Source organism: Gobio gobio (assembly GCF_949357685.1).
Source record: "Gobio gobio genome assembly, chromosome: 3".
Taxonomy (NCBI): Eukaryota; Metazoa; Chordata; class Actinopteri; order Cypriniformes; family Gobionidae; genus Gobio; species Gobio gobio.
In genome coordinates, this window is record NC_137099.1 from 29,802,777 (window position 1) to 29,823,624 (window position 20,848).

Here is a 20,848-nt window from a genome sequence, read left to right on the forward strand (position 1 = left end):
TTCTCTCAGTAATGCTAACGCTGTTGTAACGGGAGAAACAGTAATTCGTTTGATTACTCGTTACTGAAAAAAATAATTCCGTTAGTAACGCCGTTTAACTATAACGCCGTTATTCCCATCACTGCAGACAACGGAGTTGGTTTTGCCTTTTTTGCTCACCAGACGCTGCTGTAACTGCCCTCCTTCTGCCATCTTTACTCGCGCAGAGTTTTTAAATTCCAGCGGATGATATGCACACGAGTCACGACCTGAGAGAGTTTGTGGCTTCGGGAGGGGCGGATGTGCGCGTGCGAGTTTCATTCAGAACGCAAGACAAAAGATTGTTGGGAGCCGAAATCGAAATTCAATTAATTGCACATCCCTACTGGATTTGTTATTAAAAATGGTAGCCCACAAAAATATTGCAATCCAAATTGTCTGTGCACTGATTTGCAGTGAAAAGGAGAAAAAGAAAAAAGGTTATGGAGAAGAAATGGTTGGGGAGACGCGGGGAGCATGGACTGTGTGTTCTGCAAAGAGAGTTAGAGGTAAATAAATAATTTTGCAATGTGCTGCTGTTGCGGCTGGTCAAGTAAATTTGTGTGCTTTGTTTCAGTTTGATATAATTGAAAGCTTATGTGAACGCTAATTAATTCTTATAGAACTCTTCTATAACTCCTCCACAAACTTCTGGCTGCCATGTATCTTGCTCTCTCATTGGCTGTAGGTCATCACTGATGTAATTTTCAGTTAGAACACATTTCACAAAGCAGGATTTTGAATCGCAGACAGGTCCAAATATTTAGCATGCCAAATATCTCAAGGCAACAACTTTACAAGATTAACTGGCTACATGCTCGGAGTAGTAAAAGGGGTCCAACCCAGTATTAGCAGGATATTCCTAATAAAGTGGCTGGTGAATGTATATTCTCCTAGTTTACGGAATGCCAAAAACCTCCCTACCCCAGGCCTGAACATGTACTACCTGGCTGTGTAAAACAAATAATTTATACACAAGATCACTTGCCTTTGTACTCCTTCAGCTTGCTCCTTGGTAAATCCTTTTGTTAAATCTGCAGAGTCCTGTTTCTGTGCCTCATGTTGCTTTTGGGATCCAGGGTCTGTTCCATTTGATGACGTCCTGCAGTACGCAGTGCTGTTCCCTGCCGATGTACCATTCCTCAGCAAGGCTTCCAACAACACTGCCAACAAAACACAACTAGCTAAATGCAAATAGTAGATTTGACTGGGAAATTAAAATGCAATTTATGAATAAGCTAAATGGTGATGAATCTAAATGTCCCTTAAATTAATCTACAGGGACAAAGGAAACTATTTAAAGTCGTTTTTTTAAGCTGTAAATAACAATGTCTTAGGCATATTGCATTTGACTTAGCGCTGACAGTCCTCGTTTATGTCGGTGTCCACTAGATATTCAGCGCTAAATCACAGGAATAAACAAAATAAATTGTATGTTAATTTTTACCAGTTGGTACTGATCTAAACACTCTCAGGCTCCTTCAGGGCATGCTAACCATGACACATCAAGTTTTGTTATAAAAACATAGCCTTTCGCATAAAACAAAGCTTTTGTCACAACTTGTAGGAAATACACGCACAAGGACGAAGATGAAGGATCGCGACTGAGCTACAGCAACAAACCCCCGAGATAGCAACGGAGAACCGGAGGGCTGAGGTAGAGCTGGAACGACCGAGGGCGAAGGCAGAGCAAGCCAAAGCCGAAGTGTTGTAGAGCCAGAGAACAGCAGACCGAGGTGGAGGCGTGACGATGTCCGACCCAGGTGGAGCCGGCAGTCCGCAGGAGCTCAGGAAGGCAGAACATCCAATGATCATTGCAGACATTGAGGGAGGAAGGAGCGCAGGAGCCAGAGCGACAGGTCGAGGTGCAACTGAGTACCCAGAGGCTGGAGGCAGAGCTATGGGCTTCCCACGCTTAGGAGAAGGTGGCTCCCAGCAGTCCAAGGGTGTAGCCACGCCACAGAGAGGAGGCTGAGGGTGAACTGAGGGGCTCATGGGAGGCAGTGATGACTGGGTGGCAGGGGACTGAAGAAGGGACTGTAGAGACAGACAAAGACTGAGAAAACAGGTTCAGGCGAGAACAATGGGGGCAGAGAATCAACTTCTCCAAAGTCAATAGTTCTCCAGTGCAGTAACCAACAACCCACTCTCAGTGGCGGGAGGGTACGTGGGACTCACTTCCATGCCCTCATATTCCACTAACAGTGCCTCGGCGTTAGCTGGTCCAGCCGGCTCGCACACCTGGTCAGACACGCATTGCTCACGCTCTGTGGCGATGTTCAGCTCGGTTGCTCCCGTGGGTGCTGGAGCAAACATCGCAGTCAATCTCCCTGCCAGCGTTGGGCTTATGCTGCCAATCCTCACTGACTGGGTGGTTTTGGCGGGGCACTGGTTTGAAAGTGGTCGTCGTCGTAATTGTAATTACCAGCACCCACTCCACAAATTATACAAGGCTCCCTCGAGGACCCTCGCCAGAAAATCCGCTCGTGACGGCCGGCGATCAGGAACGAACACAGGCAGTCATCTGGGAAAGTTGGTTGATGGGACAGGTCGAAAAATGACTCTAGGAATCCCTTGAGGGAGCGATCTCCATGTTCAAGGCATAGAAGGCGAACTGGGAAAAAAGTGCAAACAGAAAACCAAATCCAACTGAACATAACTGTGACAGCTTTAGGACAAAGAAGCCTCTGTCTGCTGGTTGCTTCAGCAATGGTCAGAACTAATGCAAAAGCAACACAACAAACAAGCAATGCATTCTAGCTGAGACACAAGCAAATAAATGAAACTAAATTACTAAATTACATTTTAAAAAATGAAACTAAATTTAAAGTAGCCTAATCTTTGATTATTATTAATCAAGTGCTGTTGTTTCCAATTGCTTCCACTTTGTTATAATACCACTAACAGCTGACCGTGGAATATTTTGAAGTGAGGAAATTCAATGAATGGACTTCATGAATTCAAGCATGGTGCCGTGATAGGTTGCCACCTGTGCAATGAGCTCCTGAGAGCGACCTATTCTTTCACAATTGTTTCGAGAAGCAGTCTGCATGCCTAGGTGCTTGATTTTATACACCTTTGTCCATGGAAGTGATTGGAACATCTGAATTCAATGATTTGGAGGGGTGTCCCAATACTTGCCAATTAATTGGCAATATAGTGTAGGTTAAGCTGCGTCATTAACAATTTTTGTCACGCATTTAGATGAGTTTATCACACTGAGCATCTACAAGCACCCTGGTAGGAGGACATTTCTATTCTAACACTTCTTCTCTGTTTGTGATCAGACCATTTTAAACTCTGAGAAAGTTTTTAGTGATCCAGTAATCAAATTAATTCAAACAATCAGTCCAAAACAGCGCTAATGTAAAGAAGGCCAGGCTGATTACATCAGCGATACCAGAAAGAATAGAAACTCGCATTACATTTTTGGTGAACTATTAATTCCAGTGTGTGCTTTGCTTTAAAACACGAGCTCTGTCATATTATGTGATTGTGTCTGAAGAGAGCAATTTTGGTGACGTACAGGAGTAAGTGCATGAGGATGCAGATCTAGAGGAGTATACATCAGCAGTCCTCTCCTATATAAACTTCTGTGCTACAAGCATGACAACAACAAAGACGCATGTGGAAGGGAATAAAGACAATTACCGGCTATAAAGCTGTCCGGTTCTAAATCATAGCAAAAGCACATTCCCAGACACAGCAAACCATTTTTTTGCCCGCTTCAACTGCCAATACAGTGAGAACATCTGTCCTGGATGTCCAGAGATGGTACCATCCATAAAGATAACATCAACACCAGGTCAGATCCACCCTGTGTGCAGTTGACACTCGTAAATCAGCTGAACCAGATGGGGTCTCTGGACGGGTGTTGAAGGCCTGTGCAGACCAGCTAGCAGAGGTATTCACTGACATTTTTAACCTCTAACTAGAGCAAGCTGTGGTTCCCACATAATAGTCCCAATTCCCAAGAAAAAAGCAATAAACAAACTGAATGAGTAGCGTCCAGTTGCCCTAACCCCCATCATTATGAAATGTTTTGAGAGGTTGATTCTCACTCATATTATAGCTCTCATTCCTGCTGATCTCGACCAACATCAGTTCGCATATCGGACCAATAGATCAACACACGACGCAGTCATAACAGCTCTTCACACAGCCCTCACACATCTGGACCAGTCAAACACATATGTGACGATGTTGTTTGTTGATTTTAGTTCAGCCTTGAATACCATCATTCCTCACAAACTTTTCCAAAAATGTATGCACCTGGGCTTGGACAGTTCACTGAGCTTATGGATACTGGACTTCTTAAGTAACAGACCGCAAACTGTCAGGATGGGAGGCTGCACTTTGTCAATTTTGATCCTGAATACAGGAGCACTGCAGGGATGTGTCCTCAGCCCTTTCCACACACTTCACATATGACTGTACTCCCATTCATCCCTCCAACACCATAGTTAAATTTGCAGATGATACTACCATAGTAGGACTGATGTAGTAGAGCTCGAGACTGTTTTCCAAGACGGCTCCTGTCTGTATACGCGTAATGTACTGTCTTTATAAAGTATCTTCTTATTAAACGGTTTGTAAACTTACAAAGTTCTCAATGCTTCGGTTTGCACGTAGGGACCCTCATAATGCTACCGTGTTAGTGTGAGGCTATTTTGAGCCTTTTTAGTGGTATTAACTAGCCATTTAATTTTACTTATTCTATGCCCCATATACTAGCGTTATAAGCTAATCTGTTTTTAGAGATAAAACTCTTTACATTCGATTTTCATGAAAACGCATCCCAGAGAACGATATACTTGGTAACCATGTGTTAATTACCCCTAGGTTCATTTTTCACCGGAGTTGTCCTTTAAGAAGAGAATCTAGTAGTAGAATACCGACACTACACATAAAAAGCATTTAAGACAGTGTGCATTAAGCAAATCACATTTGTCCTGTGTTTCCTTTATTTATAAAACACTCAATTTATCATTTTTGTAGTTTTAAACATGATGCGTTATTGGTGTCAAACCCTATAAAAGACAACTGTGGCAAATGTTGGATGCAATTCTTTCCTTGGCTCCAGCCTCATTTGTGACACAAATTTGTTGTTGTTAAACGTTGTTGCGCGACTCATTCTATGTTTGTGAACTTCCTCTTCTTTGCCATTATTGCCGTACCTATATAGAACCTTTTCTACACACTGTTGATAAATGAAGGCCCTGGACCTTAACATCACAAAAACTAAAGAGATGATATTAGACTTCAGAAAATCCAGTCGCACAGAGCTCTCTACATGTATTAGGAGAGGAGGTGGAGAGAGTGGAGAGTTTCAAGTTCCTGGGTGTTTACATCTCAGCAAACCTCACATGGTCGGTTAACATCTCTAACCAGGTAAAGAGGGCCCAACAAAGACTCTACTTCCTTAAAAAGTTAAAGCAGTCCTACCTTCCACAACAGCCGCTATTAGTTTCTAATGTTGACCTACTGTTGTTTTGTGTGGTATGGTAGCTGCACTGCAGAAAACAGGAGAGACCCCACTCCTATCCCTGACAGACATATACACTGGCCAACTTAAAAAGAAAGCCAGTTGTATCACAAAAGACTCAACTCACCCTGGAAAAAACGTTTCCAGCGGTTTGCGCACCGCATGGAGAGATTACAACAACAACAGCTGCTCATAATCAATTTCTCTTTAGTGATTTTGCCTTCAAAAAAAGTATGAGAATGTTTTTGCAGCAATGTGTTTATTTTGGGATGAATAGAGAGCTTTTAATTTGAAAAGTTCTGAAAGACATTCAAAAGAGTCTGTGGAATGGATCGCTAGACACACCTCTAAAATAGCCATCATGAAATGTGTGGTATGATAAAACGAACAGTGAACCAAGGTTATTTTCGTAAACGAAAACTGAAACTAAGACTAAAACTATTAGTCAAAAAACATTTTTCGTAAACTGAAATAAAATTAAAAAATCATAATAAATGAAAAACTAAAACTAAACAAAACTAACAACTCTTACTGAAAAACTAACTGAAATAAAATAATAATTAGCAAAAATAAATATTCGTTTTCGTAATTAAGCTCTCTTTACTGTGGCGGAAAATCTGACCTGTAGCGGTTGAGGGAGTGTCTGTATATGGAGCTAGAGCGCGTGAAGTGAGCTGAGGAGATTAACCGCTGTCCTGTGACGCGACGCGTGCAGTGAACACACATTGCTAGTGCTAAACGGCTGTTCACAAAGAATGCGTTCGTGGCAGTGAAATAGAATGACGTTTCGTATGCGACGCGAGACGCAGGTGCAACAGCAACTATAGTAGCAAGTGCTACTGTGTGTTTGAGATTTCATGTTCGCATAATATTGACAGGCTCAAAGGTGTTATCGTTGTTTTTACAAATCATTTACTACTTATAATATCATCCGTGTGGAGACAATTCCCCACAAAGTAGGGAATACCAGGACACACACACACTTATTTAATCACACTGTCTTCATAACAGTTTGTGTTGGCAGTAGTCAGATGACTTTAGCTGTGGTCATACTGCTAGCCTACATTGTACTACTGAAGAAATTAAAATAAGCTTTTAATTATTTGCTAAAATTTCATCTTTAATGAGTTTGTCTGGAATTGATAATTTTTAATTTTATATTTTTACATTGCATTTATTTGGTTCTTTGTTCAATCTCAGACCATTGTTTGTCGTATAGGGCATAGTTTGACTCTTAAAAGGTGAAGACCCAACTTTATGCATGTTTTGTAGATTCCCCTCTCCGTTAAACATGTTTTGTTGGACTGTCCTGGGTTAAAACAAGAATGCTCCTTTATCAAGTTATTTCACTTAACCCTCTGGTGCTCTTCGTTTAGGGGTTGTATTGGTTGTCTTCCCGGTCATAAGTGACCGGACACCTAAAAATTTAACTTCCTCCACCCCAGTAAAACCAATGCAATTTATTTTTCTTCAATAATATTTTTCTTTTTAATTTTGTATTTTGAGATGATTTGATGGAATTTTTTAATATTTATGCAATAATTATGGTCTATTTTTGCATTGAAAATGATCCCCAAAAAAATGTGTAATTAAATGTTTTTTTTTTTTATTATTGCAGTAATTAAAGGTTAAAATAGAGACAAGGCCTTCAAAATAATTTTTTTTTGAAGGCAGATTAGCGCCCTCTTTTGGAATTATTTAAGAAACCATGCAACCATGGGTGTAATCACTAGAGGTCTCTATGGAGAGGCTTGATAATTCCCTTGTTCTCTTTTGAACACATTTAATGATTTTTTTTTATGGATTTGAATATATATTTTAAAAATCTCAAAGACTATTTATTATAAAGTTTTAGATGTTTTGTTTTTTTTTTGTTAGAAATTTGTGTTTTTGCAGATTTCCCATTCATTGCCTATGGTGGTCATTTTTGACCGTAGAGCACAAGTGGGAGTATTTTTTTTACGACCACTTAGCATGCTCGAATCATGATTTTTTGGTGTGTTTACATACCTAATGTTAGAAAAGTCACCAAGTTCCATATCATTCTGATGAAGCTGTGATTTTTTAAAATTCCAAATGTGGTTCATAGGTTCAGTTTTTCATAGGTGTAGGTGTGTGTATAAGTGTGCGTGCGTGCGTGTGTGTGTGTCTGTGTGTGTGAGTGGATGTGTCAATATCACACTCTTGATGTTTTAGAGTGTCACCCCTTTACTGCTGTGTACTTTTTTCAGCATTGTGGCCGATTTGTAGATTGTACACACACATGTGTTTTTGCAGATTTCCCATTCATTTCCTATGGTCGGCAATGAATGCTACTTTTTTTTTTACGACCAAGAAGCATGCTCGAATCATGCTTTTTTGTGTGTTTACATACCTAATGCAAGAGAAGTCACCAAGTTTCATATCATTACGATGAAGCAGTGATTTTTAACATTTCAAAACAGAAAATTTTCCATTCAGAAATGACCGAAGAGCACCAGAGGGTTAAAGGGTTAGTTCACCCAAAAATGAAAATTCTGTCATTAATTACTTACCCTCATGTCGTTCGACACCCGTAAGACCTCCGTTCATCTTCGGAACAGAAATGAAGATATTTTAGTTGAAATCGGATGGCTCTGAAAGGCCTCCATTGGCACAATGGCACTTTACACTCTCAAGACCCTTAAAAGGTACTAAAGACGTCGTTACAAAGTCCATCTCACTACAGTGGTTCTAAAATAATTTTATGAATCGGCGAGAATAGTTTTTGTGCGCAAAAAAACCCTAAATAACGACTTACATAGTGATGACGATTTCTAAACAAGGCATCATGAAGCTTCGAAGCGTTATGAATCAGTGAGCCGAATCATGATTCGGATCGCGTGTCAAACCGCCAAACTGCTGAAATTTGGCGATTTCAAACCGCTGATTCGACTCGCTGATTCATAACGCTTCGAAGCTTCATGATGGTCAGCCTGATGTACTCATTATATCATCAGAAGAATGGCATCTACGCTAATGTTAGTCCCTCTGTTTTATCCCGAGGTCTACTGCAGTCAGCTGGATCCGGGCCGTATCCAGATCAGATGGTGGACCTGCGCCCAGACATGACCAACGCATGACCCTGAAGTGTCTGCAGAGACCATGCCAATTAGACTCCCCCTGAAATTACCTCATCAACACGGCATCCTCAATAAACCCATCTCTGGCGTGATGACTCCGATCGTTCGAATATTCCTATTTAATAATTGTTTAATCAATACCTCATCCTCAATAAACCCGTCTCCGATTTTTCCAATATCGCAATCTATTAATTGTTTAATCAAAACGTCATCCTCAATAAACCCGTCTCCGGCGTGTTGCCTCCGATCTTTCGAATATCCCAATCTATTAATTGTTTAATCAATACGTCATCCTCAATAAACCCGCAGGGATGGAAATTAGCACCCGCCACCAGCCAAATGCGGGTGATTTTGTGTTATGGCGGGTAGACTCGCTTCACCTACCGGCCACCGTGGCGGGTAAATAAAAATAGCATATCCTACGGTTTCACCTGGACGGCAGACACTTTTAGAGGAGGCACACCTTCAAAAAAAAGTGGCATTACAAATCAAATTCACAATAAGTAGTAGAGAAGTTAATTTGCGCGTGGTTGCGTTTTGGTGGCTTTGTTGCCATAGCGGCAGTCTCGAGACCATGCGCTGTAAACGTGTGCGGATTTTTAAAAACATCGAGCTCGCATCGCGTTCACCGTTTGAACGCAAGAGGATCTCCAGATATGGGGCTGAATATCAAAAAAGGTAACAATGGGTCTGTCCAGTAACTCGTGATGAACCTCAGGCCAACAGCACACTTTGCAGAGAAGCATTTTAGTGTCTCAGACTGACTGGCTTAAAGCCGCAGCGGTGACACACACATCCGTGCTTCTAAAGGTAAGGTAAATATTATATATTTTTAGACAGGTTAATTAATAGATTATAGCCTAATTAATGTTATGTATCATTTTAATCATACATAATAAATAATCCTGCCATATAAAGTTTGACATTTATTAAAAGAATATTTAGATAAAAATGGGACAAATAATTACATAATAATATAGTCATAATTTAAGTAAATTAATAAAAAATTTAACATTTTTGAATTTCAGAATTGTCAAAACAGTGATTACTGGTTCAGAATGACTGCTTAAAGAGACAGTTCACCCAAAAATGAACATTCTGTCATCATTTACTCACCCTCAAGTTGTTTCAAACATGTATACATTTCTTTATGTTGAACACATTGGAAAGTTACTGTGGAAGTCAATGGTGCCCCCAAAGCAGCCTGAGTACAAACTTTCTTCAAAATATCTCCTTTAGTGTTCAGCAGAACAAAGAAACTCATACAGGTTTGGAACATCATGAGGGAGAGTAAATTATGACAGAATGTTTTAGTTTTGGGTGAACTATCCCTTTAAAGTGCACCAAATAGGCTACTAAAGAGTTCTTTAGAAATTAATTAAATAATCAAATGTAAAATAATATAAAATGTTATATTTTATATTGTCGTGAATGGGTGTCCCTTATTTTGCCACACTGAAGGTGGCAACCCTAGTATGTCGTCAACACGCTTCAGAAGATGCCAAAACTAATATTTTCTTTGTTGGGACTAAAAACCTAAAACTGGAAGCCATAAAAGACCACGAATCATCCAAATGCCACATCCATTAATCTGCCCTACTCATTTAATGGAATGTATATCAGTTCATGGTTTGTGTGTGTATAAGAGAGAAAGAGAAAATGTCAGTATTTAATTGAGACTTGAGATTATATAAACTGCTTAAGTATTGTAGAGCTTGTAGTATTAATTTTTCACATGCAGTTAGACATTGTCGGTTAAAACCAAGAAAGTGGCTGGTAAAAACTTTGAGTGGCTGGTAGATTTTGAAATCCACTAGCCACAGTGGCCGGTGGACAAAAAAGTTAATTTCCATCCCTGTAAACCCGTCTCCGATTTTTCCAAAATCGCAATCTATTAATTGTTTCATCAAAACGTCATCCTCAATAAACCCGTCTCCGGCGTGTTGCCTCAGATTTCGAATATTGCACTTTAATAATTGTTTAAATCACTACAGCATCCTCAATAAACCCGTCTCTGGCGTGTTGCCTCCGATCTTTTGAATATTCCGATCTAATATGACCAATAAATCTAATATGAATCGATCGATCAATCATCCGATCTAATATGACCCCTGTCCTGTAAAGTTGGCAGAATAATAATCATACGCTGTTTGTTAATTGGCCAGAGGAGAACTGGCACCCCGACTGAGCCTGGTTTCTCCCAAGGTTTATTTTTCTCCATTAGGTCACCTGATGGGGTTTTGGTTTCCTTGCCACTGTCGCCTTTGTCTTGGCTTGCTCAGTTGGGGACCCTACATTTTTCAACTAAATAGCCAAATAAAACTAATTAGTAAACTAAATTAATCATATAAACTAAATTACTGATCTAATTACTAATCTAATGCCCACATTGTTACTGTATGATAATTGAAATGAGCTAGATGACAATTTTCTCCAGAGCGGCTGTATGGCTGAATAAAATTCTGTTGCAATATTTTCCTGTTTAACACTGTGAAGCTGCTTTGAAACAATCTGCATTGTAAAAAGCGATATATAAATAAAGTTGACTTGACGTTAGAGCTCTCTACTCTTGTTCTTGTTCCAAGTTACCTTCCTGTCCAATATTTTTTGCTTCTTACAAAAGCCACAAAGCCTTCCAAGAAGACAGTAAAGGCTTATGTCATGCCTCAGCTGAAGCTGAAGCTTGAAAGTTAAGTTGTACAACATAAATGCAATGTTTAGTCAAGTCAAGTCAATCTTATTTATATAGCGCTTTTAACAATGCAGATTGTTTCAAAGCAGCTTTACAGCGTTAAACAGGAAAGTAATGCAACATAATTTTATTCAGCCGTACAGCCATTATGGAGAAAACAGTGATGTCATCAGTTCATTTCAATTATCATACAGTGACAGTGTGGGCTTTAGATCAATAATTAGATCAGTAATTTAGTTTATATGGTTAATTTAGTTTAATAATCAGTTTTATTTGGATATTTAGTTGAAAAATGTTATAAAAAATTGTGTCCCCAACTGAGCACGCCAAGCCAGTGGCAACAGTGGCAAGGAAATTATTTAGGCATCATTTAGGCATTATTATTATTTATATTACTATTATCTTGATTTAAAAGTTGTAGGTTTAGTTTTAGGTTGTCCTCTGTTTACCTTTTTAAAGTAATTTGAAATTGATTTTTATATTTTTATTTATAATTTTATATATATATATTTATATTTGCATTTTGAATATAATATGGCAACTGAATGCACTAAATTGGTTTAGTTTTCACAGATATCAATGTCTACAATTTCAGCAATAAAACAAACTTTTTCTAAAAAGGAAACTAATTAGTTGTTCATTTTAAAGCTACACTGTGTAACTTTTTTAGTTTGTTCTTAGCTAAAAACACTTAGGTCTTTCAAAAATATATGTGCTCATTAATGTATATTTACTTCTTTCAAGTAATAAAGTATTCTCTTAAGTTTATAATATGCCATTTAAAATACATACGGGTAGGGGTTCGAATGCAGGTCGCCATGTTGCCCCTCCATCTTGAAAGTACATTAGCCAAAGAGGGACATACCCGTAAATTCAAGCTTCGCCTTTCGCGTTTTAACACTCGATGGCACTGTACAAAATTCTTGCCTCGCGCATGTGCGCGTCAACTTGTTCAAACTTGTCTGGTGCATGCGCAGAGAGATTTCATCTCAGCAGCGTCCAGTTACAGAGTTATACAGCGTTTTCCTGGCTTGTTTATTCCTCAAAAATGTGCAATTACACATGCAGACCGCTAGTAGGCAGTCTCCAACGGCATGTTGATGGTGTAACCCACAGTATCAAGACAAAAGCCGGAGAAGAAGCAGTTGTGTACACTGTCGAAGTACCAGCAGCAGTGATGGCGTCAAATAGATAGTGACTTTTCTTGCAGCTTGGGTTGTTGTATCTAATACAAATTAAGCATCTCTAGTTGAGTTACACAAGAGGTGATCTGGTGCTGGAATGTGTTTTTGAAATCACGCAGAGTGCTCGTGGCCGCTGTTTTCAGTATCGTTGGCTCATGCACAGACAAGCGCTTCAATCGATTGCTGTTGCGGAGACTATTCGTTCCGTTGAAATCACAAAACAAAATGCACCCAAATGTATCCCTGTTCCTGATATACAATCACTGATGACATCTTTGGTTGTAATGAGAAAATAAATAAACTATACACAGCGGATCTATGTATTTATTCACTAACATAAAGAATCTCTGGACTACAAAATATTGTGTTATATATAGCAGATGTAAGGATGAAACTATCATCCAATTTCTGGACACACACACACACTCCTTTCATTGATTTTTTATTTATGTATTGACCTGAGGAAGTAGCCTGGGAAAACCCAGACAACTTCCGGCAAATTTAGATTTGCTCTGCAAGTAGTCTGGCAAAGACCCCATTCAAGCCCATTTCTAAACCCTAGAAATCGCGGCACCAATTAGAAACGTTGGGGCGGGCTTTACACGATGACGACAGCGCAGCGACATTGAAGCAGATTTGCCGCCCGCCGTGGAGCATCACTCGTTCGAATCAGCTATCGCGTCTGTTTTAAGCGATTTAAACTTTTCCTTTTCGTTAAAACCCGAGCAAAGAACAACACTAGAAGCCTTCATATCTAAAAAAGATGTTATCGCTGTCTTACCGACTGGATTCGGCAAAAGTCTGATACCAGCTTGGCCCTTTGGTGGCTAAACGAATGGGTCTTAGCGAGAGCCCTCTGGTAGTGTTAATGTTTTACAAAATATAGTTTAAGTCCTTTTCAGGCGTGAATGTAGTTGTTTAAAGCTCAAATATGTGGTTTATTTATAAAGAGAGCGCCTTTTTTAAAATTAGATCTGCCATTTTCGGAGTTGTGAGCTCCAGTGGTTCAGCGGCGCTCAAACGATCATTGAGCCCGCCGAGAGGCGCCTTTCCTCTGCCAGTCCTTCTGCCATTGGCTCTGATGTCTCTGTAGTGGTTAAACCGTCTCGTCTTGTGTAGATCTAACGGCTGATCTTTGCTCTCATTAATCTATAATTTGTTCCTAGACAGATCGTTTTGTCTGAGGGCAAAGTGAAGTTTCATAACATTATATTTTTAAGATATTAAACTTTACCGTTGTAGTTTCCTAGCGCTGACTTTGACTGAATTGAATATCGGTCGACCTCTAGTACAGAGTAACATAATGACGGCAGAGTTGTCGCGGTTCTGCGTGCTACTTGTAAACAAAGAAGCTGGCGAACAGCGGTCTTTCGAACCGGCTTTGGCCGTGACTCTGGAAGACTTGTTGTTAAGCTTTTCTTTGAGAAAAGAACAAAGAACGGCACTGAAGTTATTCTTAAGAAAGGAAGATGTGTTCAGAGTTTTGCCGACCGGATACAGCGAAAGTTTGTTTTGGTTGTAGCTTTATCCTATTGTGTGCAGAGGGAATTTGAAAGACAACCGTTTATCCCACCCCTCGGATAAAAAATATTTAACGCAAATAACGCAGCATCCATTTTTGCCTAGTGTTACATGATCACGCTCCTATTCATGTAAATGCTTCCAAGCGCGACAAGACACAAGAGAACGCGCTGTATGTCAATGTCCTGTCTGTGTGGCTGCGTCTCATGTCAGCTAAATCGAGGGACACTCTGACACACACACACACACACACACACACTCGATGCACAGACACTCTTGTGTCAGTCTCCTGCTCACATCGAGTTCTCTTTTGCTCTTGAAACAATAACAACAACACAGAGAATTTTGAGTATACTCTTAAATTAGTTCACGTCTTAAATTAACTTGAAGAGTTGTGAGGAAATGAGATGCGCGTCAGATCTGCGTCATGTTCGTCAGCGGCCGTTCTTAAAGTGACAGGAGCACTGATGATGCCTGTCATTAATGTTCATCAAAGAACAACGGGAACAGAGAAAATTGTAGCCTTAATGATGATTAATCTCTATTTCATTTATTATTAATGCAGTTAAGAAAGGTGTTTGATAAGTATTACATTGCTGTATATGTCTAACAGGGAAGGCCAAATAACATTTATTATAATGGTTTTATGTAAAGATTGTTTTAAGTTCACTTAAATTAAAAGTTGTTTTTTAAAGCCTAATAAATGTTGAAATTGGGAGCTTTCAGTTATACTGTAATGTAACGTCATTAATGTTTCATAGAGACATTAATATCAGTGATACTGGCCTTCATTCATTAAAAGATGCCTTTACAACACATATTTAAAATATACTGTCTTTAAATTGTTTCTACATAAATTTGGAGAGTAACTGAAATTATTACAATATCAAAATATTAAAAACTTGCGATTAATTACTGAAAACAAATGCGATTCATTAGTTAATTTTTTTTATCAATTCCCAGCACTCGTTTTTTAATATGTGATAGTATTGCATTGTTACAGATCGTTTGATATCTATGGATTATGTGTACGTGTCTAACAGAACATACCATAGCACGCTGTCACAGGCTGGAGAATACTTTATTTGTATTCTTGGTTTATTTATTGGTGTTCTTAGTTCATTACTGTCTTGATGTGCGTTGTTCACTCTCTTGACTCGATATGTGTGTGTGTGTACGGTTCACGGTTATATTCATCGGGCGGGCGGGCCAAGTAACGTTAAAGGGGTGGTAAACCACGATTTCACTATTCTAACTTTAGCTAACGTGTAATGTTGCTGCTTGAGCATAAACAACATCTGCAAAGTTACAACGTTCAAAGTTTAAAGCAAAGGGAGATATTTGCTTTTAAAGAAATCAGTTTCTAAGAACTACAGCAAACGGCCAGTAGGCGACTACAGACATTCCTCCAGGGTTGGTGACATCAACAGGCTCAATATTTACATAAACCCCTCCTCCGAGAATATTAAATAAGGGGGGGTGAGGCCATTTTGTATCGCGGCGCTGTTGTGGTTAGTAGGCTGGAGTGTTGTTGCCGCGATGCCAAGGAAACGCTGTTATTTTCATCCGGATTGCAGGTCTGGGGCACTTGCTCTGTTCAGCAGTCCTTGGGACGGGGGTGCGTTTGAGAGCGTTTAACATACAGCATGTTATATGCACGTGTGTTTGAGTCAGCGGGGAATCAGGCGCGCGCAGGGCTCCCTGCAGCACATCTAACAGAGGAAAACATCCACCGTCTTCGCGATTTCAATGCCAGATTTGCACAACGTCAGCTGCGTGAAAAAAACACTGCCGGTGCGTGAATGCACGACGCGCACGCTGCACATTTCACGGAGGACCACACAATCTTCCACAAACTTCGCGAGTTCAATACAGGATATGCACAACGGATTGTCCTGAAAGCTGGATTTACAAACAGAAGCTGTTTACGGGCCACAACCTGTAAGTCTGATTTATTTTTCATCGATGTGTTTTCCTGTAATAGGTTGTAGCAAGGAAGTAAACAGATGACAACGCTGTTCTGCAAACCAGTCTGTTAAATGCTCATTCATACTTAAAGAGCACCTATCATGGCATTTAAAATGTTCCAAATATTGTTTTAGAAGTCCCCAACAACAGTTTTGCATGCATGCAATGACAAAAAAGACTTTAGTTTTCTTATAATATGCATTTATTTTTACCTGTTTTGACAGCGATTCTCAAATGATTCCTTTAGTGATTCACTTTTCAAAACTCCGCCTTTACGTGACGCTAATCTGCGGTGATTGGTCCGATGACCCAGTCAGTTGTGATTGGTTTAGTCTGTGCAGATATTTTCGGAAACGGAACGCCCATCAAAGTCTTATAGTGACAGTTATTTGTTAATATGTGTCAGGAGTTATGAATATGAAAACCGCGTCGGAACCGTTTGATTGTAATATGAGCCTCAGCTGATCTCATTCATAAAAAAAACTCCTCTATTCTCCTCACGAAGACTCGCGACAAATCAACATCCCTCAGGGCTTTTAGTTCAAAAGTGTGCAGATGAGGAGAAATATTGATAGATTCTCATATGTCTGTGTCAAATTTCTAAACAGAGGAGTATTTTTTATTCAATACTTCCTCAAAATGCGCAGATAGCCTAATCATGAGCGAGTGAGACTCTTATGTGTTGTTTTCAATTCATACTGGCAGCCGGATGGCGCTCTGTCCACATGTAGTCCATATGGTACAGACAGACAAAGAAGAACCATGTGCCATAATAGAAGTCCATAATAAAAGCTTCCTGAGATCGCGAAACATGCAAATAGAGACATTTGACGATTAAATAAACACACAATCGCGACGATGTATGGTTTGTCTTCAAGCCACTTAGTCTTCAAATGCTCATCCTTGGGCAGATGAAAAAAGTTTGCTTTTGAGTCGCACTTCAGAACACCGCGTCTCGTCGCCATGATGTTTTCTAGTTTTCACTGGCGTCTTGGAGCGCAATAAGTGGGCGTATCGTATTCCAATAACTTGACAAGTTGACGTCATCTAGTCAGAGAAAAAGCTTCGGTCTTCTAACGATTCTTAAAAATGACTCAGAGTCGACTCTTACTTTTGAAAGAAAATAACTATATATACGGTGTACTGTCATATTTCAAAACTTTGCAGGATGTTTTTGTTCACTTAGATCTATGTTACACACTACATGAAAGGTAAATTTCTAAATTCCATGATAGGTGCTCTTTAACAGCTGATACACGGGGAACTAAGCGCAGAGAATTTACAGCATTCTATTTCCATCGTGTTCTCATTATAATGCTATGACAGATTGGCGCATCTTGCACTAACCATTTAATGATCACAGTGATTCCAGACATCACTGCAGTGCGCGCCTCAGTTTCACTTTATTTCGCCGCGGTTTGGAGGTGTGCTGTATAACGCTAACCAATCGGAGGAAAGGGAGGTAACCGTTCCTGCTTGGACGTCAAACCAGGAGACTTCAGGATTGGCTAGTCTGGCCTGTCATTTTCTCAAAGGCAGAGAAAGACAGCCAGAACTCGGGTTTACACCGATCAACATTTCTATCCACTTGGGGACAATATTCAGGCTAGGGGAACTCATATTAATGTTGAAAAACCTCATAAAATGAAAATTTCATGCCATGGGACCTTTAAGACTGATGTAAACTACACACATCCATTTCATACTTATTCAGAGAAATAAGTATTCTCAGTGACCGCTATTTGTAATGCAACATCTTACACAGAATCAGCTGTTAATGAACAAATGAATGAACAGTTCAATCTTTTCCCATCATGTTTGGTTTCTATTTGTTTAGAATATTGCCAAGGGTATTCTGATGGTGGTTTGGAAAGTGAGAAATGCATTGGTAAACTTTAAAGACTTCTAACTGTGTACAGTATGCAAATGAGCTCCACTGGAGAAAGGAGGGTGAGTCTCACTGTGGACCCCCTCTGATGCCAGCAGCCAATCGCAACACTGGAATGGAGAAGCGCCAAATTGCAATCTCCTCCTATTCGGAAAAGGATAAGGGCACCCTTTCAACAGACACACCTTGTTCTGAGTCTCCCTTCAAGAGAGACATAAAAGATACACCGTAATGTTCTGAGTTTCTCCTTGAGAGAGACTGTGACAGAGCAACCACGTTCTGAGTTTCTCCTTGAGAGAGACAAACAGTTCACCAAGTTCTAAGTCTGTCCCGCGATGGTGAGACTGTGACAGAGCAACCGAGTTCTGAGCCTCTGGTACATCCAGAGAGACAATAAAAGATCCAAGGATCTGAATCTACAGCTTGTGAGGCAGCAACAGATACGACCACGTTCTGAGCCTCCAGTCTGTGAGGAAAGAGACATTAACAACCACTACGTTCAGAGATCTAGTCCAGCGAGACGACTACAGCACGTCCCGAGTCTCCATGCCAGAGAGACCAAAGCGGATTGACCAAGTCCTGAGTGTCTGACCCACAGAGTCAGAAGACACACAGAGACATTTGCAACAAGGTTAAGCTCAGGAGAGCAAACCTTCACTTCGAGGTTCCTTCGTCTGCGTGTTCCAGATTTTAGGACCCTTTGGTGCTCCAGGAGATCAGCATCCCACAGATCTTCGTGTTCAAGACTGTTGAAACGGATTCCAGCTCCTTTCCCACTGCATTGTCACCCAGCACAACCAGTGGAAGAAGTCACCTCCATTGGACTGATCACTCAACCAAGTGGAACGTAAATATCACTTAACCAAACCTCTTTCCAGAAACCTTGGCATTGTTGTATATTATCAGTATATGATTTTCTAATTTACATTAGAGGTAATTTAACTGATGCTAGTTAAAAACAAATTATCTTTCTTCACCTTATTTTCAGAGAAACAACCGTTTATCTTTCCATAAGATAACGCAACTCTTCCATAGCCACATTCAACTTAATCACATGTATTTGATGTATCTTTTGGATGGACGAAGGTAAAATCACTACATAATTGGCGTCCCTGGGTGGGCCCAAAAGTGAAATTATTACACTGTATTGTTGCATCCCTAATATGCAGATATGTTTTTATGCATATGGTGGTGTATTCTTTATGGCAGTTTTTCTAAAATTACACCCTCTTCCTAAAAAAACAAGAAATATAGGGAAATATCACCTTTCTTACAGGATCGCAATATATAATATCTATCCCTGTATTGTGACTAGGGTGGCCATACATCCAGATTTTGGCCGGACAGTCCGGCGCAGCCTCATGCCGGACACTCATTTGTCATCCTTTTCGGAGTTACGCTGAATCGACCTAAAAAAACCCGCTCTAGAATCTTTATTGGGACGCAGCAGCATAGCATCTAATGCCGTAAAATCTCTGGTCAAACAAATGATTGGCTGAAAGCGGTGCCAAATAAATATCTGATACATCAAAAGTAAAAAATATAAACAAGCCTCCACAACGTGCTGGTTACGTCATATCATAACATTAACATGCCGAAACGTCAGACCTCATTAATCCGGAATAGACAAAAGAGCACAAATTTATATCAAAAATCAGTAGAGACGCTTTTCTTGGATTTTGCACACGGTCTCCCTGTGAAGTGGACGTTAGTAGTCAAGGGAAAGCCGGCATTGACCGACATGCCAGCACGGAAAAACAAAAAAGTAACCGACGAGCCACAGGTAGGCTACGTCTTCCCTTAGGTAATTTTTTTTGAGAAGCAACATCACCTCAGGATGTCAAAATCTCTGCTGCAGAGCTTTGTAAAGTCTATCATGCAGTCAAGCATCACAGTCATACTGTATAGAAGAAATACATAAATAAACAAATAATGAATGCGAAAAAATATATATTTCAGTTCTTAACAAAGAGCTGCCTGAGCTGCTGCAGAGGGTGAACTTCTTTGTTAAGAACTGAAATATGTATATTTATATATTTTTCGCATTCATTATTCGTTTATTTATGTATTTGTTTATTTAGTTGCGAGTACACCAGAGTCCTATGCAATTATTGTTGCCTCACTAGAAATGTCGAAAAGTGTCCTCCTTTTTGGTGCTATGGAAATGGCCACCCTAATTGTGATACGTATCGTATCACCAGATTTTTGGCGATACATATCACTACCTGCAACCAGAAAAAAGCACAACGCCAGCTAACACAGGGAAGGAAACAAGAGGCCGTTTTTTATGGATGTCAATGGAGCTCGAGAGGCTTCACTATGCTGAATAAACTGGTTTTAACTGAGCCTTTGTGCAAGTTCATTTTAATAGAAGGATGATATAGAATATAAGATAGCTGATATTTTAGTTTGATTACATCTCGTGAAGGGAATATTATTGTAATGTAAATGTAAAATGTTTGTATCATGTTATTACAAGTTATTGTAAGGCCTGTTATGTTTTGTGTGCTTTCATTGTGTTTTATTTAATAGCCTATTTAATAAGTAGCCTCTTGTCTTTACAATCAAACCAATGATATTTTAGATATAAACTTTGTTTTGACTGTTACTGAATTTTTGTACACATCTACACAGGTCATTAGTGTTGCTCTATATCATTGTTTCTCAAACTTTTTCTGCCATTCCCCACTCTGAAGGTAGTGAAGGGTTCCGAGCCCCACCTGTCCCCAATCGCCCCAACAAATTTTTTCCAAACTATCAGTATCAGTATTTATGATGGCCGATAAATTAATATTTGACAAAATTATAAAAGTGGATGAAACACCGCTCAACCACATTATGAGTGTTGGTGTTTCATAGTTTTAATACATTTTATTTATCAGAACTTTAATATATTTTTATGTTCCTCTGTTCTGTTTTGACCATAATGCAGTTTAAAAATAAACTTGTTTGTTTTATCACATTATTTTAGAGAGGCTGAGGGATCATGAA

General features: G+C 39.7%; 1 protein-coding gene across 1 annotated transcript in view; it reads right to left on the reverse strand.

Moving 5' to 3' along the window:
• dnajb14 (DnaJ heat shock protein family (Hsp40) member B14) overlaps positions 1-20,848 on the reverse strand; it is a 61,451-nt gene that overhangs the window by 37,868 nt on the left and 2,735 nt on the right. Inside the window, exon 2 of the mRNA XM_079812030.1 lies at positions 1,007-1,181. Coding sequence (XP_079668156.1) covers positions 1,007-1,181 — 175 coding nt within the window. The remainder of the gene's footprint in view (positions 1-1,006; positions 1,182-20,848) is intronic.